The 24,137-nt window shown below is 33.8% G+C and overlaps 2 protein-coding genes and 3 pseudogenes across 2 annotated transcripts; 1 reads left to right on the forward strand and 4 right to left on the reverse strand.

The window, feature by feature from the left end:
- Window positions 1-4,405: 4,405 nt before the first annotated feature.
- LOC114727436 (proline-rich protein 4) lies at window positions 4,406-6,195 on the reverse strand. Its single transcript, XM_028914141.1, has 2 exons — window positions 5,997-6,195; window positions 4,406-5,449 (listed from the first exon to the last, which is right to left on the reverse strand). Exons 1-2 carry the CDS (start codon window positions 6,106-6,108, stop codon window positions 4,713-4,715), a joined length of 849 nt encoding a protein of 282 aa, XP_028769974.1. The 5' UTR covers window positions 6,109-6,195; the 3' UTR covers window positions 4,406-4,712.
- Window positions 6,196-8,344: 2,149 nt separating this feature from the next.
- Window positions 8,345-9,683, reverse strand: LOC114727437 (proline-rich protein 4-like). The gene is made up of 2 exons (XM_028914142.1): window positions 9,489-9,683; window positions 8,345-9,145 (listed from the first exon to the last, which is right to left on the reverse strand). Exons 1-2 carry the CDS (start codon window positions 9,577-9,579, stop codon window positions 8,622-8,624), a joined length of 615 nt encoding a protein of 204 aa, XP_028769975.1. The 5' UTR covers window positions 9,580-9,683; the 3' UTR covers window positions 8,345-8,621.
- Window positions 9,684-11,768: 2,085 nt separating this feature from the next.
- LOC114727435 (annexin D3-like) lies at window positions 11,769-15,106 on the reverse strand (annotated as a pseudogene).
- Window positions 15,107-16,721: 1,615 nt separating this feature from the next.
- Window positions 16,722-19,560, forward strand: LOC114727438 (annexin D4-like; annotated as a pseudogene).
- Window positions 19,561-21,977: 2,417 nt separating this feature from the next.
- LOC114727439 (annexin-like protein RJ4) lies at window positions 21,978-23,828 on the reverse strand (annotated as a pseudogene).
- Window positions 23,829-24,137: the final 309 nt, after the last annotated feature.

Consider the following 24,137-nt stretch of genomic DNA (forward strand, 5'->3'; position numbering starts at 1 on the left):
TGCATGGAAAGACTTGGCCACCTTATCAGAGAAGAATGTGTAGCAAAACGATGGAAGCCTCTGAAGTTTCGAAAGAATAGGCCTAGCTTTTCTCACTTATTCTTCACAAATGACCTTTTATTGTTCGCTGAGGCCTCTAAAGAGCAGATGACAGAAATTCGAGAAGTGATAAGGAACTTTTGTGCTGTTTCTGGACATAGGGTGAATCTTGACAAGTCCAAAATGTTTTGGTCTAGGAATGTTCATTTTAATATAGCAAGGGAACTCAGTCAAGTGCTTGGGGTTAGTGTTATAGCAGACTTGGGTAAATATCTAGGAGTACCCCTTCTTCATTGCAAAGTTACCAAGTCTACTTTCAAGCCTATTGTGAACAAGATATATAAGAAACTATCAATGTGGAAGCAAAAGGTTCTTAATGTGGCTAGTCGATCTGTGTTAATTAAATCGGTTCTAGCCGCATTACCAAGTTATCAAATGCAGTCCTTGCTCCTTCCTCTTAGCACAATTGCTGAAATAGAGAAAATTAGTCGGAAGTTCCTTTGGTCTCAGGATGAAGGAAAAAGGAAAATGCACCTCATCTCTTGGGATAAAGTGACTATGAGCAAGCAAGAGAGCGGTCTAGGCTTTAAAAACCTAGTAGCATAGAATAAAGCTTTCATTATGAAGCTTTATTGGGACATGCTAACCAAACCAAATGCTCTTTGGGTCCAATGCTTGAAGTCGAAGTATAGGTGTGATGATGATCTTATGCCAAGCATCAATAAAAAAAGAAATTCTTCAAGAACTTGGCATGCCATTACCTCGGTGTGGGAGACTTTCATTCAACAGATAGGAAAGAGACTCAACAATGGACATGATACTAGCTTTTGGTGGGATAAATGGCTTCCACTGGATCGACCACTTATCTATTATGTGCATCATTCTCATAGAATTAATTCTATGGATAAAGTGATTGATCACGTATCAGAGGATGGGCGTTGGAAGGTAGATGGTTGGAGAGACATTCTACCCTCTTGGATTATTACCAGAATTATCCAAATACCTCCTCCTGCTTCTAATGTTAATGACTATTTCACTTCGAGAGCTTCAATAGATGGGTGCTTTTCAATTAAATCAGCTTATGACTTTATAAGGGGGTATAGAGAAGGGACCGAGAGAAGCTTTTGGAGCCAATTATGGAAGTGGCAGGTTCCTGAAAAAGTCAAATTTTTCATGTGGCAAGTCTCTCATGAGAGAATCCTTACTAATGCACTTAGAGCCAAGAGAGGACTTACAAATTCTAGTCAATGTCCGTTTGAATGTGGGAGGGAAGAGAGTGTTATACATACTCTTAGAGACTGTTTGAGAGCAAGAGAGCTGTGGACTAATATTTTAAAACCTAACATGCTTTCTAGATTCTTTTCTGGTAATTTGCAGGTTTGGCTAGCATGGAATTCATGGAATAACCCAGCACGAGGACGATTTGGTCAACATTCTTGGACTAAGACTTTTAGTCTGGGTGTTGGCTACTTTGGACTTCAAGATGCTCTTTTGTGTTTGATGGCACGAGTATGAGTATAAGGGAATTACTTCATAGGTGTTTCAATTTACTTATGGAGTGCTCCACTAATAATAAGCTTCGCCATCAAGTGTTCAACATTTCTGTAGTACAGGAGAGAAGATGGACTCCACCACCATAGGATGCAATTCGGGTTGATGTGGACGAGTCAGTCAAACAACAAAATAGTGCAGCATGTGGCGGTTTAATCAGGAACTCTGAAGCAGATTGGTTGATGGGTTTCAGGAAATGTTTAGGATGCTCTTCGATCATTGAAGCAGAACTAGCAGCTATCCGAACAGGCCTGGAAGTGGCCAAACAGCTCAGGTATACCAAAATCATGGTCTATTCTGACTCTTTAGAGGCATACAACCTTATCATGCGCACGTGTATAGCAGATAATCTACTTAAACTGGTTATAAATGACATAAGGGACTTGGTTTTTGGAGACGGGGAAGTGACGGTCCATCACACTACTAGGACCATCATGGGGTGCGCTGATTTTTTGGCTAAGACAGGTCATAGTGACTATACTAATACAGTTTTGATTCCAGAGGCTCCGACTGAATGCCTGGCTATATTATTGGAGGAAAAAGAGGCCACAACTACTGGAAGATCTACTACAGCGACTGCATGAGTTTTTTAGGATTTTAATTTTCTCCTTCAAGCCTAGCTTGTCCTTTTCACCCAAAAGAAAAAAAGATTTGATTGATGAAGCTAGGTTACTGATTCATCGGGACTGGTAGGTTGATATTAGGTAAATTAACAGGGAAGAAATAGGATTAGCTTATTATTTGGGCAAAAACTCCCATAAAATGGAAGGTGCCTTTTGCCTCATTGATCAACCTCCTCCTGGAAATCCTGAGGTGGCTTTTGAGGAAGGAGCCTAGAACTTTTACTTGTAAGTTGTAAGTTGCCTCTTTTTTAATGAATTTCAGTTTTCTACTAAAAAAAAAAAACATATGCGAGGTCCCACCATGCTGTAGATCAAGAACTCTCACAAATGCAAGAGATGGGTTTGAAGGAGACATTCCTATTGACTAGTACCATTTATTTTTGGTCTTTCCAAGCTTTAGCTTGCCTTTGTAACTCAAAAAAAAAAAAAAAAGCTTTTAGGTGCCTGAATTGGAAAATAATAATCACAGGGTCTCGTTTTTAATTAATGAAAGTCATTTTTAGGAACAAAACGAAACCAATGTCACTTCGGGCCTATTTGGGAGGGCTTACAAAATTTCCTGTTACCATATTTTACGTAAGTTGAGATAAAACTCCTCTCACATACTTGTCTGGTATTCTATGAATCACTATTAAAAAACTACTTATAAGCTGTTCTAAACACGTCCTAATTCATCTTCTCCTTAGCAACTCAACCATTATCGCATACCCATGAACCTCATGAGTCGAACCAAACTTAAACATATTAAAGGGAGAATGACGTGGACCACCATAATAAAGAAATGATAAATGACTGAAAACATAATTTTTGAATTGTATATATTTATGTTTTATTAGTCCCTTTGTCTTTCATTATAAGATTCAAAATTTTGAATTTATTGTTATTATCATAAAATAAAATTTATTTTGAGTTTGTTTAAACATTAAATTAAATGTATTTTTACTTTTATTGGATAACCTAAGCTGGGGTATAGGTCTAATTAAGTCCTGTTTATCAGTTGAGGGTGTGATTATAGATATCAATCATAATATATATTAGCACCGATTTTATCGTTGATCAGATAATAATCACCGGTTTTTTTCCTCCATTTAATGATCGATATAAAAGTTTTAACTTACCCGTCAGGAAATTAAAAGAAACCTGGACTACTCTGAGTTTATAATACTCCCTCGTCCCTCCATTCACATCGTAAGATTTTCTTTTGGCAAAATTGTGCATATGAATTGAAATCCATTAAATAAAATTTGAAATCTTAATTTATCCAGAAACACACTTACACTTGACTTGGTTATCATTTCATCATTGTAGGCAATTTTGAAATAAGTTCATCGATAAATTTTATTTTTAAGAAAATATCTAGCTAGTTCTTAAAAAGTTGTCTTATATAGCAATATGAAATGGAGGGATCGGAGGAGTTCACCACAGAAAAAGATAATGGAACCGTATAATAAATGGTACACATAGGCTCCCGAGAAGCGTAATTATTGGAAGGGTTTTTAACCTAATGCTCCCAATCTGATGGAGATTAGTCTCAAACCCAAAATGAATTGAAGACACTCTGAGTTATACAGAAAAAAAAAATGGTGCGCATCGGCATCGCATGTTTTTTGTTCTTCTTTTCACATTATTGGGCCATAAAATTGAACTGAAACCTTGGATTCTACTATGAGCATGTTTAGAATTAACCACGTGATTATGTGGAGCTAAACATGGTTCTGCCCCAAAGAGACAATCCATTTATTCGCTTGGGGATTCAAATACCAGTACGCACTTAATAATTATCTGATTAATTAAATTGTAACGACAATTGTTTATGTTGTGTCAATCTAGTTACTATGCTATATATTACTGATCTAATTGTTATGCTTTCTTACCAGTTAATTTGAAAGTGTTCAATACGGACATTTGGGGGGGAAAATGCTCAATGTTAATTTACTTCAATAACTTTACAATTTAGGGTTTTCATCTATAACTGTCCGAGTTAATTAATCTCCATCACTTATTCTGTGAAAGAAAATGTGCTCTTCTTGTTGTTATTGCTGCTCAATTAAATCTTTGTTTCGGGGGTGATTTTGATTATGCAACTTTATATATGTATCTAACTGTCAAGTAAGAACTTACTGACAATAAAATCTAAGAAAAAGGAAAAAAAAAAAAAAAAAAAAACACACACACACACACACACACAGAACTAATTAACAAGGACTACATCCAATTAATATGGATTTTTGTGACATACACGTAATGTAATTGCTGCTTTAATTTATAAGCTTTATTTAATTTATAGCAGCATATATAAAAGGCAAATACAAAACAAACTGGAGATGCATAAGCTAATATTTCTGCAAATTCAGATGAAATAGTAACAGATGATCCTGAGATAGAACCAGAAAGGAGAGGATTAATTAATTATTTAACTTCAACACAAGGCACGGATAGTTTTTGTTTCAGTAATATGGAAGGATATAATGTAATTAGGGTTTTAGAAAAGTTTATGTTTCAAGGATTCACTGGTGGGAAGAAGGGCTTTTTTGGGAATGGAAAAGGCTTTGGAAATGGCTTCTTCACCAATGGAATTGGCTTGGGAAATGGTTTCTCCACAATAGGAATTGGCTTCTTCACAAAAGGAACTGGCTTTGGAATGAAAGGCTTAGGGAAAGGCTTTGGAAAGGGTTTCTTGAACCCAGGAATTGGCAATGGCTTCTCATCATCAACTGGGATTGGCTTCGGAATGAAAGGCTTGGGAAATGGTTTCTTCTCAAATGGAATTGGCTTTGGAAGAGGCTTGGGAAATGGTTTCTCCTCCAAGGGAATTGGCTTTGGAAGAGGCTTGGGAAATGGTTTCTTTTCAAAGGGAATTGGCTTTGGAAGAGGCTTGGGAAATGGTTTCTTTTCAAAGGGAATTGGCTTTGGAAGAGGCTTGGGAAATGGTTTTTCCACAAAGGGAATTGGCTTTGGAATGAAAGGCTTAGGGATTGGCTTCTTCACAAATGGGAAAGGCTTAGGGAAAGGCTTTTTGAATCCGGGAATTGGCAATGGCTTCTCATCATTGACTGGAATTGGTTTTCCAACAACTGGGAATGGCTTCAGTGGGACTTTTGGAGGGATCTTGAAGAATGGCTTCTTGAAGAATGGCTTGTGATGTGGAATAAACTTGAACTTCTCTTCCTCATTCTCACCCTTCTTCAACGTTGTTCTTGTCAAGTCTTCATTTCCAAGGGCGTTGACTTCATCACCTGAGAGAAAAATATAATTATGCACAATTTTCGGTCAGTCTTGATCAACAGGATCATACTGTTACAGTAATTAATTAGCCAATTATTATCTTCGTGAAATTTAGAACCTTATATATTAATCAGTTCCAAAACACTGAAAAGACCATGCACCAAACATGTATATACTACTCTTCGTCAAAACTGCATTGATTATATCTCTTTATTTTTTCAATTAATGATTTTCAGCTAAAGTTTCTTCGTCAAAACTGCATTGATTGTATCTCTTTATTTTGCTTTAATTTGCATTAATTAAAACTACTTTTCCCCCTTCTTTGTTGGTAGTAAAATTAAAAAAAAAATAAATAAAAGACTTAAAACCAACTCTCTTTCTTTCGTACACAGGACGAAACACAATTCGCGACACCAAATAAAGTCTCAATGAAGTTCACGTAAAGGACTTAAATGTTTTTATATTACTGCAAAATTCTGCAATGAAAACACATGAATATGTTTACGTTGAGCTTCAACTTATTATTATATATATGGTGAGAACAGAAAGACCAGTTACCTGAAAAGGCTTCATCTGCAGAAGAATAAGAGGAAGAGAAGGAGACAAGAAGAAACAAAGGCACCAAGAAGCGCAAAAGAAGGCAATCCATTGTGGAACTCTTCTTCTTCATGAGAGACTCTGATTACACCAATAATAATGCCACAATATAATCTTCAATATATATATATATATATATATATATATATATATATGGCAAAGAAGTTAAAGGCTTTATTTGATACTATATAGTCGCAGAATCGCACTGCTCTATATATAGGAAGCCAGATTAGCTTTGGATGAATCACTAATAACACATCACTTGGCTTGTTGAGGCAGTTTCATGGGGTCTGATTTTACTGTTATTAATTGTATAGTCTGAGATTACAGGTTTACAGACCATTCGTTTGTTGAGAATTTGTTTATATATATATTATATAGTCACCGAAGTTTTCGTTGATATTTCATTTTCTCCATTATTAAATGAGCTTGTTAGTTAGCTGGGTTTGGTAGCTTGCTTATTCATGAGTTTGTTGTTTTTCTTTTGGTATCTGATTACGTACAGTTCTGTCTTCTGTGATCTAATGTCCAAACATGCATATATCAATGTGGGTGGTTATAATAAGAAACTTGCTGGAATTTAAATGCCACTTATATTGATTAAAGTATGAAGCCTTCCGTAAGAGAGTGCAGGATTGGGAAAAGTTTCAGATATTGGATACTTTTGTTAGAAACTTTTTAATGTCTAACTAGAATTTCACATGATCCTCGTCATCACCTCTTGAGTCTTGATCTTAAATCATGTGACATCTGGTCGGTCGATTGATCGCAAGTTTCATATGAAAAAAAAATTGAAGATTTGTATGAAAGTCTATATATGTTTACCTCATTAAACGTTTAAACATAAATAAATGGTGAATCTACTCCCTTTTCCCTGTAGTTTGATACTTTTAATGTTGGGTTTATCCTTGTTTAGTCTTGTATTGTTAATTTCCTCTTAAACTAAAGCTATCATGAACTACCTTTTTTTTTTTGGTATAACCAAGAGTATCTCAAGTCATTTTAGATTTAATACTAATATTATCAAGTCAAGAATGTTAAGGTTAAAACCTTCTAAATAAGTGTATTTTTTGAAATTTAGACTTGTATTTTTCTTTTTATTGGAATAAAACTACTTATCATCTCAATTAATAGCTTGTCGGTAATTATTATGAACTTAATTAATCATAAAGCAATAGCACCATACATAATGCAATTTCTCTGTAGGGATTTTGCTTTGATTCCCTACCCCTCTTTAATTTAATCAGCTAGTTTATGTCCATATTAAGCCAATAGTTCACTAAATTATATTGTCATTATCATGATCTCCTAAAAATCCAGGCTCAAATATTTCTTGATAATTTCATAATTTTCACATAAAGTGCCATGATGACTCCCCAAATAACTCTTGGAAATATATGAAAATATTATCAAATATGTGGGGAATCATAAAAATACTCATAACATACATAATTATATTATGAAAATGCTTTTCTTCACTATCTCCTTGCTCAAAAGTCAAAACAATCTTACTCCGTATCATTTGGTAGCATATGACAATCACTACATTAAATCTAGATTTTGTTTAAATGAGAACATAAATTAATAAATGATTCTTAAAGAAGTGTTGATAAAACACTGGGTGGAGAAGAATTGTTCGCCTATAGAGTCCTCTGGAAGTGCAAATAAAAATGAAAATTAACTTCTAGAGAGAAGCTTGTTTCTGGCACACATTGTATAGTTGAGTTTTCCCCATAGTAAATGGAAAGCCAGTGTGCAATTTTTATTCAGTTTCGGGTAAATTAAATTTCATTATTGTCGGGTGTATGTGTTGCACTGTGTTTAAAATGCCTTTAAAGATGTTGGCCTGGGGATGACGATGTGGCTTCAGAGAGTTATAATTATAAAGATTATATATTATGTTATGAAAGTTTACTTTTTTTTGCATATAGTTTTCTGTAGTAGGAGATTAAAATTAATTAAATCATTAGAAAATGCCTTCGGGTTTGTTTTATTTTTAACCTTGGTCTCATTTTTGCTGGTGCTTTTTGATATTTCAGTTAGATTTTTCTTGTCAGTCTTCGAAAGTACTAGATATTTACTTCAATAAATTCTGGGTTTTTCATCTACATATATGCCCAGGTTAATTCACTGCGTGCAAGTAGGGCCGTTCTTCTTCTTGCTGCGCATGCCCTTATTAATTCTTTGCTTCGCCCACAATATTTAATTTAAAGCACCTAACTATTAAGCAAAGCCTTAGGGATCGTATTTATTAATAATAAATATATATAGGAGTGTATATATATATATAGAGAGAGAGAGAGAGAGAGTGAGAAAGAACCAACAATGATGACATATTTAATTAATGGATTTCTGTGTACATAACATATATAGCTCTTGGAAGCTTTATTTATAACAGCAATACTCTTCATAATGCAAATACAATACACATACAGCAGAGATAGATATACTATTAATTCTGAAAATTCAGGTGAATCAATCTTAAAAGATATAATGGACATGTAGTGCCTGTTTTCTTCTTCTTTTATTTCCAATTATATGGAAGGATATGTTTTAATTAGGCTTTAGGAATATTCATGGTGTGTCTCAAGGATTAACTGGAGGGAAGAAGGGCTTTTTGGGGAATGGGAAAGGCTTCTTAAAGAAAGGAATTGGCTTAACGAAAGGCTTAGGGAATGGCTTTTTGAATCCAGGGATTGGCAAAGGCTTCTCATCATGGACAGGAATTGGCTTTGGAATGAAAGGCTTGGGAAATGGTTTCTTCTCAAATGGAATTGGCTTTGGAAAAGGCTTGGGAAACGGCTTCTTCACAAAAGGAATCGGCTTTGGAAGAGGCTTGGGAAACGGCTTCTTCACAAAAGGAATTGGCTTTGGAATAAATGGTTTGGGAAATGGCTTCTTCACAAATGGGAATGGCTTGGGGAAAGGCTTCTTGAATCCAGGAATTGGCAATGGCTTCTCATCATTCACTGGAATTGGTTTTCCAACAACTGGGAATGGCTTCAATGGAACTTTTGGTGGGATCTTGAAAAATGGCTTCTTGAAGAATGGCTTATGATGTGGAATAAACTTGAACTTTTCCTCGTCTTCATGACTTTTTACTTCATTCCCTGCAGAAACAGTTGTGCAGAATTTCAGTTAGTCTAACTAATCAATAGATAATGATGCAAACATATTATCCCCATGAAATAGAAAAATAAATAAATAAATATATATGTATATCAACGAAACAGATTAACTGGGAACTGTAAAATTTATGGGACATATTTATTCCTAAAGACAAAATTGAAGTGAATTAAGATTCTCCATTCGCAACTTTTGGTTGAATTTAGTGTATTCTAAAACTCACTTGGTTTCTTCTATATAAGATGTAAATAACAAGTGTCAGAACCCAATTACCAAAATTGTTATAGCAGAAAAACTAATAAAGAGAGAATATATAGAAGCAGGCACCTGGAAAGTCATTTGCTGCAGAAGAAAAGGAAGAGAAGCTGACAAGAAGAAACAAAGCACAAAGCAAAGTGAAGCTAACAGCTTTCTTCATTTTCTGAAACTCACTAATAAATGCCACACACTTGAAGATAAATATGTGGCAAATTAAGCAAAGAGAAAAAGCTTTGAGTGAGTGGTAGTATAGCTGCAGAATGGCACTGCTATATATAGCAAAGAAAAAGCAAGTTGCTTAGCTAATTTTTGATTATCACCAACAAATGACCTTCTTGAGGTTGCATGATGCCTGATTTTGCTGTTATTAATTTGAGTAGTTTCGAGGTTAGATATAGTTCAATGGCATTAGTCACCGATTTTGTTGTTGAGAGTCCATTCTCTCCATTAAATGAGCTTCTTAGCTGCCTTGCTGGCTAGGTAGCTCTTCCCCCACTGATGACTTTGTTCTTTTCTTTTTCATATGTATATGATGGCATAATTCATCTAGTTAGGTATAGTTCTGTGATCTGAAGTTCAAAGAATGGGCGTATATGATTTGGAACATTCAAGGGGGTAGGTGTTGGAATTCAAGACAACTTCCAAGACAGATTTAGCACTATATCATATTGTTGAACATATATACACAAGAAAAAATTAGAGTGGTGTCTATTCAAGTGAAAATGATTAAAAAAAAAAAAAGGAAAACCACCTGAGGTGGTTCAAATATATACACAAAGTAGGTTATTGGAGGTGCTAATAAAAAGGATATATAGATGAGGCAATATGCAATTCTCTGAGAAGGGGTAAAAGAGAACCGGAAAGACATTGAATGAATTTATTAAATGGGCCGGGGCCTTCTGATTAATAATTTATTCCAAAAAAAAATTTGGTTGTTGATAAATCATAATAACATTACGAGAAACATCGACTTAGTAAGATAATGTTTTTTGTTGTTATTGTTGTGTAGTGTCGAACACTAGAGAGTTTATTCCTTGTCTGGACTATAGTCTAATTAAATTAAAATGATTTTATTTTATTTTATTCTTAAAATTTTAATATCTTCTATTTTAATCGATGTCCAATAATTTGGAGTCAATTTTTGAATAATCGTTTTTGAAAATGAATTTATTGTTTAATAAGTTAAAAAAAAAACTTTAAATCTTGATAAAGTAGATTTGGATGATTTCTCATCTCATCTCTATTATGAACATGATGCTGCACAAAAAAATGTACTGGAGAGTGGCAACCAAGTGAGAGAGCTACCAAGAAAGTGACGTATTATCTGTCCACATGCTTCCAGATGGTCTTTTGTATGATCGATATTATATATATATATATATATGTATGTGTGTGTGTGTGTGCGCAATAGCCAATAATATCATTTAGGAGATGAGAGTATTAAACTGTAGGGTCTGGTCACTTGTGTATATAGTTTGAGCAACCACACACACACATACTACTTCCAGTGCTAATTATAAGACCTCGTTTGTAATCCTAATTATAATACCTCATTTATAGTCTACAAATGAGGTCTTATAATTAAGACTGGAAGCAGTATATATATATATATATAACCAAAAGGGTTAGGTTATAAAAAATATTAGTCCTTTATAACGTGACAAATTACTATTTGAATACTTACTAAAAGAAGTGTCCAAATTCAATGCCTGATAGTATTTCGAGCAAGATTACCTCTAATAGAGTAATATTTGTACCTACCAAAAATGTATATTTATATTAATTAATAATGCAACCTACATTTGCCTCACGCCACCTTTATTGGTAGTTTAACTCCTTTATGCAGGGACCAAGTTGCATAAAATTGACGGCGCGCATTCATTTTTCAAACTAGGTGGGCTCTTTACATTGTTAAAAGAATAATCTTGAAAAATAGGTCCCTCTGTTTTATAACTTGCAGTGCGTTATAAATTAATTATTATCCTCTCTGATCCCTAATATAAGAGTTGGTTGTTGGATTTGATTATAAATATACCTCAATATACTTTTTTGTGTAAAATATATTAATCCACTTTATCTCTTATATTTATAATTTTTTTAATTAATTTACTTAACTTGAAATCAATTTTATATATATTATGATTTGTTTGGTACGTGGATTGAATTTCGAGAGAATGGAATTGAGAATAGGGATGAGAATGAGTTTTGAAAATATGTTTGGTATGTTGTCATAGAAATGAAAAAAAATAAAATAACACTCTGATGAAACATTATGTGATAAAACATAACAACACTTTAAAAGTGATTATAATATGAAGCCCAAAGACCATCCGAAATTGTTAGCAGTCATAGCAATAAATTATCTGGTAAATTAAACAAGCAGTGTTTCTTGAACATTCTTCATTTCTTATAGAGCAGAGATTAAAGGTCAAGTCATAATTTATCTAAAAAAAATAGTCAACCTACCATGGTTTAAGTTTCTACCTTACAGTTCTGAGACTTAGAACTTACGGAACTACTTGTGTTAGAAAGTGCAGACCATGAACTACTTAACTAGAATTCAAAGAAACTTGCTTGGTGGGTTGACAATTATAATGCATCAGATTCTTTTGCCAAGCAAAGTCATCAAGAACTCTTTGTAGTGACTTGAAGTATCCCTAATGATTGCTCCTTCAAGATCTTCATTGTACATGTTTGCATATTCTTCTCTCACTCTCAACATGTCAATCTCTGATCGATTTATCACTGCTCTGTTTAGGGACTCTTCATCAGTTCCCAGCCCAATTATAGAATCTCTCAGCACCTGCACATGAATCAAATGGGAAAAAAAAAAAAAAAAAGCTTTAACCAGAAACACATCACTTTGAGCATTAGTAACAAAATGATATTTTTCTTTTGACTGAAAACTACAATCAGGGTTGGATTCAACAGAAAAAGCTAGTCATTTACAACGAGACAAACAAAAGTTTGAATTCTCACTAGAAAAGATACTCATATTTAGTATTCGACCATGCCTCAAACAGAATTTTTTCTAGTAAGAATAAGCAAAAAGAAGAAAAAAACTATTGAGTATATGATACAACCATCTTAAATTTGAGGACATCTCAATTCCCTGAATGGAAGGAATTTTCTGAGCATAACTTCTATATTTTAAAAAAGGCAACCATGCTTGATCCAATTGTTATTGGCAAAAAAAATAAGCTATGATGTACATCAATTTGGTATGAAGAAGAAAATACCTTTGCAAAATGTTTCTCAGGGCATTCTACACACAATAATGCTACATTCAAGAGAGATTCCAAATCACCATTACCACATTTCTTTATATCCTGCAGAGAACATCAGCCCAATCATTAAGTTCTTTACAAAATAGGTAAACATAAAAACTTAGATTCAAGTCAAACCTCTTCAAATGCAATCCCATAGAGTTTCTTATAGCATGCAAAAGTTGCCCTGAGCTGGAAAAAGTTCCTGGTGCTAAGTATCCAAATGAGTTGATCATCATCTAACTGCCTTGTGTTGATTGCTACATGCAATCTCGATGCCTCTGACTCTGCTACCTCCAAGTTTACAACCTCTTTATCATATCTGTAGGATCTTACTAGGTTCACTAGAAGCTGCACAGTACCCAGATTATATATCCACAAGAAACCATAGAGAACATTGGAAGTTAAACTGTTAATGTGAAACTTGAGCGCAGCTGAAAATTGTGACATGATTACATGTTCGGTTGAGTCCATGAACTAATAGATATCAGTAGAATAACTGTTACTTAGAATTCCATGTTTTTAAAGAAAGAAATTCACTCTCTCTACAGTGTATGTCTCAATTTTCATGAGTTGCTGTTAAAGGATTTTTTTTTTTTTTTTTTTTTTGTGTGGTGATAATGCTATTAAAGAATTTTACCACATGCGTGCATGTAATGTATGAGATGATGATATTAGGACCTTGAACACATAGTTCAACCCTCGGTCAACCTGGCACAGGTTTTACACAGGAAGCAACCTGTTCAGGATTAGTATGTGGAAATTAAAGTTTATAAATGCATTATATTCTTGCTTCTTATGCTTCTTTTCTATATGAGACCTGAGGGATCTGGATCCTTTAACGTTTCTGCAGTTAAAGGTGCATACTTTGCATTGCATATAATTTTAATGAAAATAGACATAAAGCATATTACTTGCTGTTAAACTTCAAGAATTTCAAAAACACCAACTTCAGAGAATCAGATTCTGAGACCTGAGTCTGAGATTATGATATAGGGTGTATATGATGAGCTTTTCTCATCAGGAAAGGACACTTGCCTGAGCGGACAGAATTAATTAGATAAATGCTTTTGTCAGGTGATTGAGAGACTCCATTGTTTTACCTTTCTGATGATAGGTTGAGAAACACAGGATGCAATGTCCTCTTCAAGGGAGCAATCAAAGATAGAGCAGTAAGCCTCCCTCACAGACATAGATGGCTAGGAGTGGATGCACATGCAATTTCAAGTAGAACCTGTAGGCATGAGACATCTTTTCTCTTATCCTTCAATGCCTTGTTTGCTAGGTGTGCATCCCTTTCTGGAGGGTCATATGTCCACAGAATTACTGCATCCTGTTATGTAAAATTCTGAGTTGCAGTAGAATATAGTGGGATCTCATGTTATTTCAGAAATAAAATCTGCCTGTTTTATTTCAAATCAAACCACCCAAAATAGGTGAGCCACGTCAGAGCAAAACTCTCTGAGTTTAATGCAGCCACATTCCCAGGGCTTGAACCCGAGATGATTAGTTAAGCAAGCATAGCCCAATACCAGATGAGCTACGTTCTCACTGATATATCACGATTTATAATAGAACTGAAATTTTACAAGCACATTATGTTTATTATCACTATGAATCTTCTTGACCAGGTAGCAGACATCACTTTATACTAATATAGCACATCTGCAGACTGCATTAATGATGTTCATATTGATATGAAATTGAATTGACAAGAAATTATTGTAAATTACCTACGATATCCATTTATCCTACGTGTGTGCCTTAGAAACTTTTAACATATAGGGTATATATGTATATATGTGAATAAAATGTTGATAGATTAAGCCTTGAATTTTAACATAGAAAAAGCAGACAAGAAGAAGCATGATGTACTCTGAAATTGCTGGAGAGTTCTTTACGAAGGCGATCGATAAGTGATTCATTGAATAGCTGCTGATAAGTTTCTCTGATTTCCTTCCTTTGCTTGGCATTCCTGTGTCCTAATACCCAGATTACTTCCTCCCCATCCGTCAAAAATCCTGCAATCGTACATTGAATGCCCATGAATCATAAAAAGAGAAAACTACCATGAAATTCTTAAAGGATGCGTGATCTATCAATTTAGTTTAGTTCCTGTGATTTGCAATTAAAATCTCTTAAACATGAGCCATACAATCCTGTGGTGAGCTCTGTGAAGTACCGATTTTAGTTACCAGGAGGATCATATCAATGGGGTTGATAATTCTTGTATTTTCATTACAACATCTATCTTATAGGAGCTAAAACAATGCAACTTTCATCTTTTTTCGATCATTTCCAAAGAATAGGAAACTAAGAAAGAGTGAAGGAAGAGAGAAAGAGACCTTCGAAAGCCTTTCGGAGTCGCTCGCAATCATGGGCAGGGCAAGGAACAATCTCTGGAACTCTAAGAGTACTCATTTCTTTTGGGAGATTTTGATGATTTTGCTCTCTTGCAGGAAATGAGTTTCTGGTAATTAGAAAATCCCAAGTTATAATTTTTCAGAATCTTCATTGTTGTTCCATTTCGCCTGTTTTTACTGTTCATAACTGTCAGACATATCTGAAACGCAGAAGTTGTGACCGTTTCATACAAATGAATAAACAACGCCATATTCATTACACACTGTGTGTAGTTGCTCCCTCCTGGCCTTCCTTATAACTATCTAATATTCAACCGGGAGTTTTTTACTAATTTAGGAAAAAACTAAGAAATTTTCTTAAAATATTTTTATATAATACGACCTTCGGTCCTATTTATAAGTTTTAAATTGAAAAAAAAAAGTGTGGTTATTTTATGAGCTTTAATTTGGATTTGTCTTAATATTAATATATTTTTTAATATTGCCTCTACTTATTTTTCTCTTATCACATTTTCCCACATAATGTCTTTCATATTTTTTCTCATTTATTATAAAGACATATTTAGAAACAAAAACCTATTTCTAACCTATTTATTATGTTTACCTAATTTTAACTAATTGTTTGTTATTAATAAATTAGTTATTTAAAACTTATAATAAAAACTAGAGAGAGTATTATATTATATATCAATTTATAAATTAGATATAATTAGTTAGGAAGAAATGAAAAACACAAAAGATAAAGTATTAAAGAAATTATTTTTTTTATAAAATATCATGATTATTTTCAATAAAACCAATTGGTTAATTAGTTAGAATGTTTTTTAATAGCGAAAGCATGCAATATTACGAAACATAGTGGAGGTTCGGATAATAAAAACCAGAGGGGGTATATAAAGGTAAAACTTAGGTACATTTACTTATATTCATTGCATCCAATTTTCTAATCAAATTTTAGCATATATCAACCTAAGTTTTTCTCATTATATTAAACATCGGGTTACTTTTATTTTTATTTCAACCCAAAAAAAAAAACAATTGCGTGATCTTATATATGTAACAGTTAAATGAATGTTCGAAGAGTTTTGTGGGGGTTTTCAGATTCAATTTCAGTTTTGTCACCAAGTAAGTTTCTAAAAATTAATTACCTTAATGTGTCTTTAAGAGCATTTGTATTCCATAAGTGTACTTTACTCCTTTGATTTTATTTATAAGACACTTTTAATATATTTCACACAGACAAAAAAAATTTAAAATGCATTAATTCTTCATTGAAATATGACAATTTTTTAACTTTATCCATATTTAATATATATACACCTTTTAAAAAAGATAGCTACCCACACTATAACAAATAAAAGACAAAATAGTATATTCATGCTGAAAATTTAATAAAGTGACTTATAAATAAGATAAAAAAACTTTTCTCTCTATCTATAAACAGGACCAGGGAAGTAACATATTTTTCAGAAATGCTGTCTTGTTATTCTGAAACGTTGTTTTAATTTTAATTTTAATTTTAATTTTTTACAGAACCGTAATTAGAAGTGCAATTAATGTAACGAGAACACAGAATGTAAGGTAATACAAACGAAAACGATCAAATGACGAAAGTGACCCGACAGATTCGTATAAATATTAAGCGAGAACAATCACACTCTCTTCAACCCACCATGGCGCTCCCCGAAGAGGTAGAAGCTCTCACCAAAGCTTTCTCAGGTTCCTCTCCGCTACTCTTTACTCCAACACCATTATACCAATCAAATCATTCTCTTTAACATTTATGATTAGTAAATTACTTTTACTTTGAAGTTTGCGTGCGAACTCAATAAATTTGAGAGGTGTGGGATTTCACTGGAATTTCTGAACTGTTTTCGTGGTAAAATGTTACGATCAGTGATTTGGGATTCACGTTTAGGGGTGTCCAATATCAGCAATGGGCAGCTTTTTGGGATAGATTCCCAGAAGATTTTATAGTTTTATTGTTAAAAACTTTTCCGATGCTTCAGAGTATGGGAATTGACTTTTGCTGTTGTTGACGATGAAAGGACATGGAATTGATGAGAAATCAGTGGTTTCGATTTTGGGGAAATGGGAACCGGAGAATAGGAAGGCTTTCAGGAAGGGAACACCGCATCTCTTCATAGAGGATGAACGCCAATTTGAGAAGTGGGATGATCGTCGGGTTCGACTTCTAAAACATGAATTCATGCGTTTTAAGGTATATTCATGCAAGTTCTTATATGCATAAATCATTTTTCAACTTGTTCACTCATCAGAATCTCTTCCAGTGTCTGTCATGCTGGCATTTTTCTAGTTAGTCATTCTCTACTCAAACCATTTGTCAATAGTAATCTTTAACATATCAGTACCTGAATTCAGAAACTCATCTTAGAGGGACTCACTTGAGGAAGTTACATGAATAGCTAGATTGATAAATGATTGTCTATAAAGGACTACAATTAAGTTTTGCTTATTGTTATTCTTTGCAAATTATTCTGCAAGTGTCTTAAGCTAGCGGGAAACCCTAATTTAAAATCACTGCTTTGTCCTGTAATACACTTACGCACTCACATGCATAAAGCCTGAACCTTTTTCAGGGGAACAATTAAGAATAATAAGAAAAGAAAAGGTTGTGCAAGAATTGTTACTTAAAAGGAAGTAAAGTCTCATAAGAGTCTCATAAGAGTCCAAAGATTAGAACATTATAACTGATTGCTACCAAATCTCAAGCAATGATGTTCATTTGTTAGCGAATTGGACTTAAAAGTCATACAAAATTCGATTCAAATATATACCTAAATTCTGAATCACTGGGCAAGATTCACATTATGCATCATTCAGAAAAAGGAGATGATATAAGTATCATTTGTGTTTGTCAGAATGCAGCGGTGCTGTGGGCAATGCATCCGTGGGAACGAGATGCTCGCTTGGCAAAGGAAGCGCTGAAGAAGGGTCCTCATGCCTATGGATTGCTAGTTGAGATTGCATGCACCAGGACCTCAGAAGAGCTTTTGGGAGCTAGGAAGGCCTACCATTCTCTTTTCGACCGTTCCCTTGAAGAAGACATAGTTTCTCTTATTGATGGTGCGGAACGTAAGGTGAGTGTCACCCTTCTAAGGGCTTCATTCAAGACTGCCCATAATAATTATGTTGTTCTCATTGGTTGATGCCTGAGATATTCTTTTGCAGATCTAATCTATACGAAATACGAAGATCAAACTAATTAAAGAGACACGCATATAATCACATTTGTTGTGCAACACTGAAACTCACATTTTTTGTCCTTGTGTATTCGCGAATATCTTTATACTCCTATTCGTAGCCTCATTCTACCTTAATATTATTCATTTGACTATCACCCATTTATGTTTGATGCTTTTACTGGTCTTTCCCTTTGATAAACATGATTGGAAACAGATCAGTTATAAATAAACATGTAAGGATGTCAGGGTACACTTTTTATCCCGACCTACTTCTAACACGATTACGAGTCTCTTTACAACAATTTTTCTCGGTATGTTATCATTTAGTGGAATAAAATTCTCTAACTTGGTTCATGTTGCTTTTGGCAACAGCTCTTGTTTGCCCTTGTGAGTGCTTATAGATATGAAGGATCAAAGGTTAAAGACGAGACTGCAAAATCAGAGGCCCAAGCACTTTCTGTTGCCATTCAGGCTGGTCATGAGAAGTCAATCCTCGAGGATGAGGAAGTAATAAGGATACTAGCAACAAGAAGCAAACCTCATCTCCAGGCAGTTCATAAGCACTATAAAGAATTATGTGGCAAAAACCTTGATGAGGTATCAGACCTTACTGACGTACTATAAACTAACACGTGTGTGTGTGTGTGTTGTAAGCCTCATGTTCAGTGTTTAGACCTCAACCCTTTAAGATTTTGTTTTTTTATTTCAAGGATTCACTTGTGAAGTTCTATTTCTGATCAAACCTCTCTGCCTTTGGCTAGGATCTTGATGACTCAAGGTTAAAGGAGACTGTGCAATGCCTTTGTTCCCCTTTAACATACTTTATTCAGGTAATGTTATATTAGAAATTTAAATTCAATCTCCAAACTGCTGTGGTTTTTATCCGTTTGGTTTTACAGAAAATAAATGTTGATGAAACTGTTTACAAGTTAAATATCAGTTATATGAAAAGTATGTTCTTGAGATGATTTTCTGTAATCTCTTCCTTCTTTTTTTTTTTTTTTTTCTGGTTCCTCAGGTTCTGGATGCAGCATTGAGATTTGATGCAGATAAGAACACCAAGAAGAAAGCTCTACACGTGTGATTGTTACTCGAGCTGACACAGATATGAAGGAGATCATGGATGAATATCAAAGCTTGTATGGAGTTTCCTTATCCCAGAAAATTGAAGACACAACTAATGGCAACTTCAAGGATTTCTTGCTAACCTTGATTGCTAGAGCAGGCTAATTTTAGAATCTGAAAAATAAACATATGATCAGAGCATAAATAAAAAGAAAGAAAGAAAAGAAAGTTAGAAGTAAGGATTTAAAAAGAAAGAAAGAAAAGAAAGTTAGAAGTGAGGATTTAATCTGCAATAATTTTACCACATGATTAGATTTTAAAAAAAAAATTATAGGTAAGTGTTTCTAGAATTAGTTGTGCTAATTAAAGTTCTGAAATGTAACTCTGCCTGCATATGTTTAGGCATGATATGTGATATGTGATTGCATAATCGCAAATCATGATACCTACTTGGATCTGAAAATTTAAGTAATAAAAAATTGAGAGTTGCTAGAAAAACTTGTTTGGAATGGTTAGCCAACAAAAGCAAATTAAGTCAACTCATTTAGCTCTTTTTTTTTTTTTTTTGTATGTTTGATCGTTGAGTTGTTGAACTAACCACTGAAATATCTTAAGAAATGGATGACGCGTTCTTTCTTTAAACTTTAAACTAAGCCAAAATATATAATATGAAAATAAAATAAAGAAGACAAGCCTACCTAAAAATGATATAGATGTAGCAGGCAGAGCTGAACATGGTCGAAAATATCCAAATATCTCACTTACAAGTTACAACTAATATTTTAATAAAAAAATTAATTATATCTATCCAATATGATATGAAAAGAACAAAATATTATTTTATTCTGTATGAATTGGTGTGAAAAATACTGAAAATAATATGATGATAATGGTAACAATGAAGACATATTTCATTTTTCATATATTCCTTCTCATTTTCTCTTGTCCATTCCATTCATATGAGACATAAGTTTGAATTCCTTTAAATTCTTTACGTGTCAATTTTCATTCGTAATAATCAGTTCTGTAATAATTAATTTTATAAAATACGTAGTCATCAGTTTTCATTAATTAAAGTTTATATCTTCTTCTATTGCTTCAAAATATGTTTTTTTCCTTCAAATGATCAAATTCTCTTACATGGGAAGAATTCTTTTCTTTCACAAAATAACAAATAATAAAGTCAATCATTATGGTTAGGGGAGGGGAGGCGAGGCGAGGCGAGGCGAGGTGAGGTTTCATCCTCACCTTGTTTGGTTTGATTAAAAAGGAGGAGAGGGGGGATACTTAATGATTTTTTGTTTGGTTCAAGAAGGGACAAGGATGGATAGTAATAATCAATTTACTATTTTACCCTTACATATTAGTTTATATTTTTTATTGATATATTATATAAATTAATTTACATCTTAATTTAAATCATATAATTTAATAAAAATTCAGTCTTATCATGTTAATATGTGCATTAAAAAATTGGTACAGTATTTTTTAATTCTAATTAATATAATAATATATTTGAAATAATCAAATTAACAAATTTTATATGCTCTAAAAAAATTGAAATTTTATTCTTTAAGCTATACCTTTTTTCAGCTTTAAAATATATTTAATAAATAATATATTATAAAAAAAACAGTTATAATTTATAATATTATAATTTTTTATTTAAATAATGTTTTTTATTTTTATAATAATTTATTTTAATTTTTATTTTAATATATTTTTTAATTATAATTTTTTATTTTTTTTAGGATAATATATTTTTATTTATTTAAAATAATATTATAATAACATATTTTATGGGTGGTATAGAATATAAAAAAAATCATAAAGGCATAATGGTCTAAAAATTTAACTCCCCTTTAAAAACCCCTAATTTGGAGGAGAGCTAAAATGGGAGGAGGGAGAGGAGAGGAGGGAATATTTCGGCTTCCCTCCCCTCCAAAATTTTTAACCAAAAGAGGGGAGGGGTTCATTTTCCCTCCTCTCCCCTCCAACCAAAACACGCCCTTAGTATATTTTTTATTTTTTCCATAATTCACTTATTTATTAGTTTTTTTTTGGATTTATTAACAATATACTATACTATATTTATTAGTTATTACAAGGAGTTTAAATATAAAACCCCATATCTAAGAAAGATTTGAAAAAATTTTGGTACCATTAGATTATAAGATCCTGACAACATTATTAACCTTGCTATATTTTTTCTGACAGAAATACTGACTATATTTTTATTATATACGGATATTTAACCATGATTCATGTATTTTTCTTTCTCTCTCTCTAATGCTTTTAATAAATAAATAAACACTTCTCCCCTTTCTAATTATAAAACACTTTTTAAACTTTTTATGTTCATTAATATAAATTATTTACAAAATGTTCGAAACCTATTTAAATTTTGTTCAGATAAATCTTTTTTTTATTGAAATTAAAGATTTTCAACTTTCGTATAGATAAAACTACTCTCACATATTATGTAATGACATTAATTAAAAATGATTTTGAACTTTTCTGATAATTTTTTTTTTTAAAAAACCTCAACTAATTTTTCCCTTGATGTATGTGACTCAATTTGAAGCGTAGGGGATGAATTTTGCAAGCACGAACCATTCTCCATTATTCATATGGCAACCAAACCAAACCAACATAGCATATCACAGCTTGAGGTTCATCAAACCACAAAGTAAAAAAAGGAGAGCGAAATCCCACACAGTTCAAAGTTCAAATTCAAACCACTCTGCAACTCAAACCCATCATCATCAGAAAGTGGCCTCACAACAACTTAAAAGCCTTAATCTTCCTTCCCCAGGAGAGCGAGGAGGAAGGTCTTGTAGTCTCCTGAGATGTCCTTGGCCACAGCCTGTTCAAGATGAACACTGTTCCGCTTGTAATACAGTTCTTTGATTCCCTCATGTCCTTTCTGCCCTGCTCACGATCACACGGGTCAGTGCATCCTCATCAGTTCCTGTCTTCTTTATCGCATTGCGCACCACCTGTTTGGTGAAATTACTCCAACAGTGAATCCTCGTTTAGTTTCTTGTGCTCATAATCGTGTCTTACATAATGATCTCCCATTTGGAAGAATAAAAAATTGAAACCTTACCTTTTCATAGTACTTGGTGTGGTCATTGAAGCAGCGGATGGCTGTGTATAATGCCTTTTGGAACTCATCTGATGTCTCATCCACCAATTTCTGCACAGATCAAGAAGAAGAAAAGCAAACTCTTTGTTTAGTCACCTAATGGGATTCTATGGGAGACACATTTAAGGGGGGGCAAAATCCATTAAGGATGTGATTTTGGTTGAACCGGCTGATGGATAAGTTTGGTACCTTAGAAATGGAAGCTCCATGGGCCTCTCTGTAGCGATTGAAGGTTGCAACAAGTTGGGTCTTGCTCCTTGTGGTCAAGACCCTGATGACTTCTTCCTGGCTCCTTTCTTCTCCTTGATAGCCTCATGAAGGATCTCAGCTTCAGATTGTGCCAATCTTGCATTGATCTCTTCTCCAACGTACCTATATGAGGTCACCAACCCCACCAAAAGCTGGCCCCAAAAAACAAACCACAGACTCACAACCACATTACCACACCTAAACACCTTCCACTTACTTCTTTTCTTAAACAAACCCACTAAAGTCTTAGCTGACCATTTTTCACCGTTATGTTTGTGAAGATTTCACTTAATCATCTAAAAATGAAAAAAAAAAAAAAAAGTTGGAGGAAATGATGAACTTGCCTGGCGAAGATGGCCTGAAGTGATAGCAGCCACATCTTCCTCCAATGAGTGCTTGTAGCGATGGAGGTAAGCACGCCTCACAGCAAGAAGTTCTTCAGGGGAGAGCACTGTGGCAATTTCTGCAATCACATGGTAGTTTTTCCCTTCCTTGATGACCACATGGGCCAACACTGCATCGCGATCTGCTGGTTCCAGAATCCACCGATACACAGCCCTCTGTTTGCACACAAGATTTGTCAACAAATAAGTGAATGATTAAGAATTTATTTGAACTCTGACCGCTTAGTCATCACACCATGTTAAAACTTTCAATTCAAAAGTTCACTCTGTTAAGTGAAGAACTCATGAACTGTTTTTCATTATGATCTCTAACAGGACAGCCATGCTGATGATGAATTTAATAACCAATGTTACCTCGAAGTCGCCAGAGATCTCCTTCTCAAGGCGTTTGACAAGATCCTCCTGGTAAAGTTCCTCATACGCCTTTCTGATTTGCTGCCTCTGGTAAGTGTTTCTGTGACCCAGGATTGTTATTATGCTCTTCTCATCAGTCCCCCATCCTACAAATTGAAAAACACACAACAAATCAATCTAGATTATGCAGATAAACTACTGATTTGAATTCACATTGAAATGATCCATAGATAACATAGAAGCCAGCCAATAAACAACAGTCAGGATCATAAGCCAAAACTCTATAATGCTTAGGAAGAAAACAGATGGGTTTTCATCAGAAAATCAGAACCTTCCACAGCCTTTCGATAGCTTCTGCATCTTCAACTGGAGAATGATTAGTGGGAAAAATAAGGGTAGCCATGGTTGAATGTTATCCTAGTCTGTGGGCGTAATTGAAGCTTTGTGATAATGAAAAACAGTCTTTAGAGTTCTATATGTATTAGTGCCCCTCTGCTGTAGTGGTTGTCTTATGGAACTGTACATTATCAAATAAATTTATGTAATCTAACATTTATGGCTATTAAAGTGTGTTTCTCTCATTGGTCCGTACCAAAGTCAATAATTTATTTACTTATTTATTACCTTTGCCTCGGAAATTTCGTGAAGGGCACGTTTGGCATT

Source organism: Neltuma alba, unplaced genomic scaffold (assembly GCF_004799145.2).
Source record: "Neltuma alba isolate B1F8T4 unplaced genomic scaffold, ASM479914v2 tig00012475_pilon, whole genome shotgun sequence".
Taxonomy (NCBI): domain Eukaryota; kingdom Viridiplantae; phylum Streptophyta; class Magnoliopsida; order Fabales; family Fabaceae; genus Neltuma; species Neltuma alba.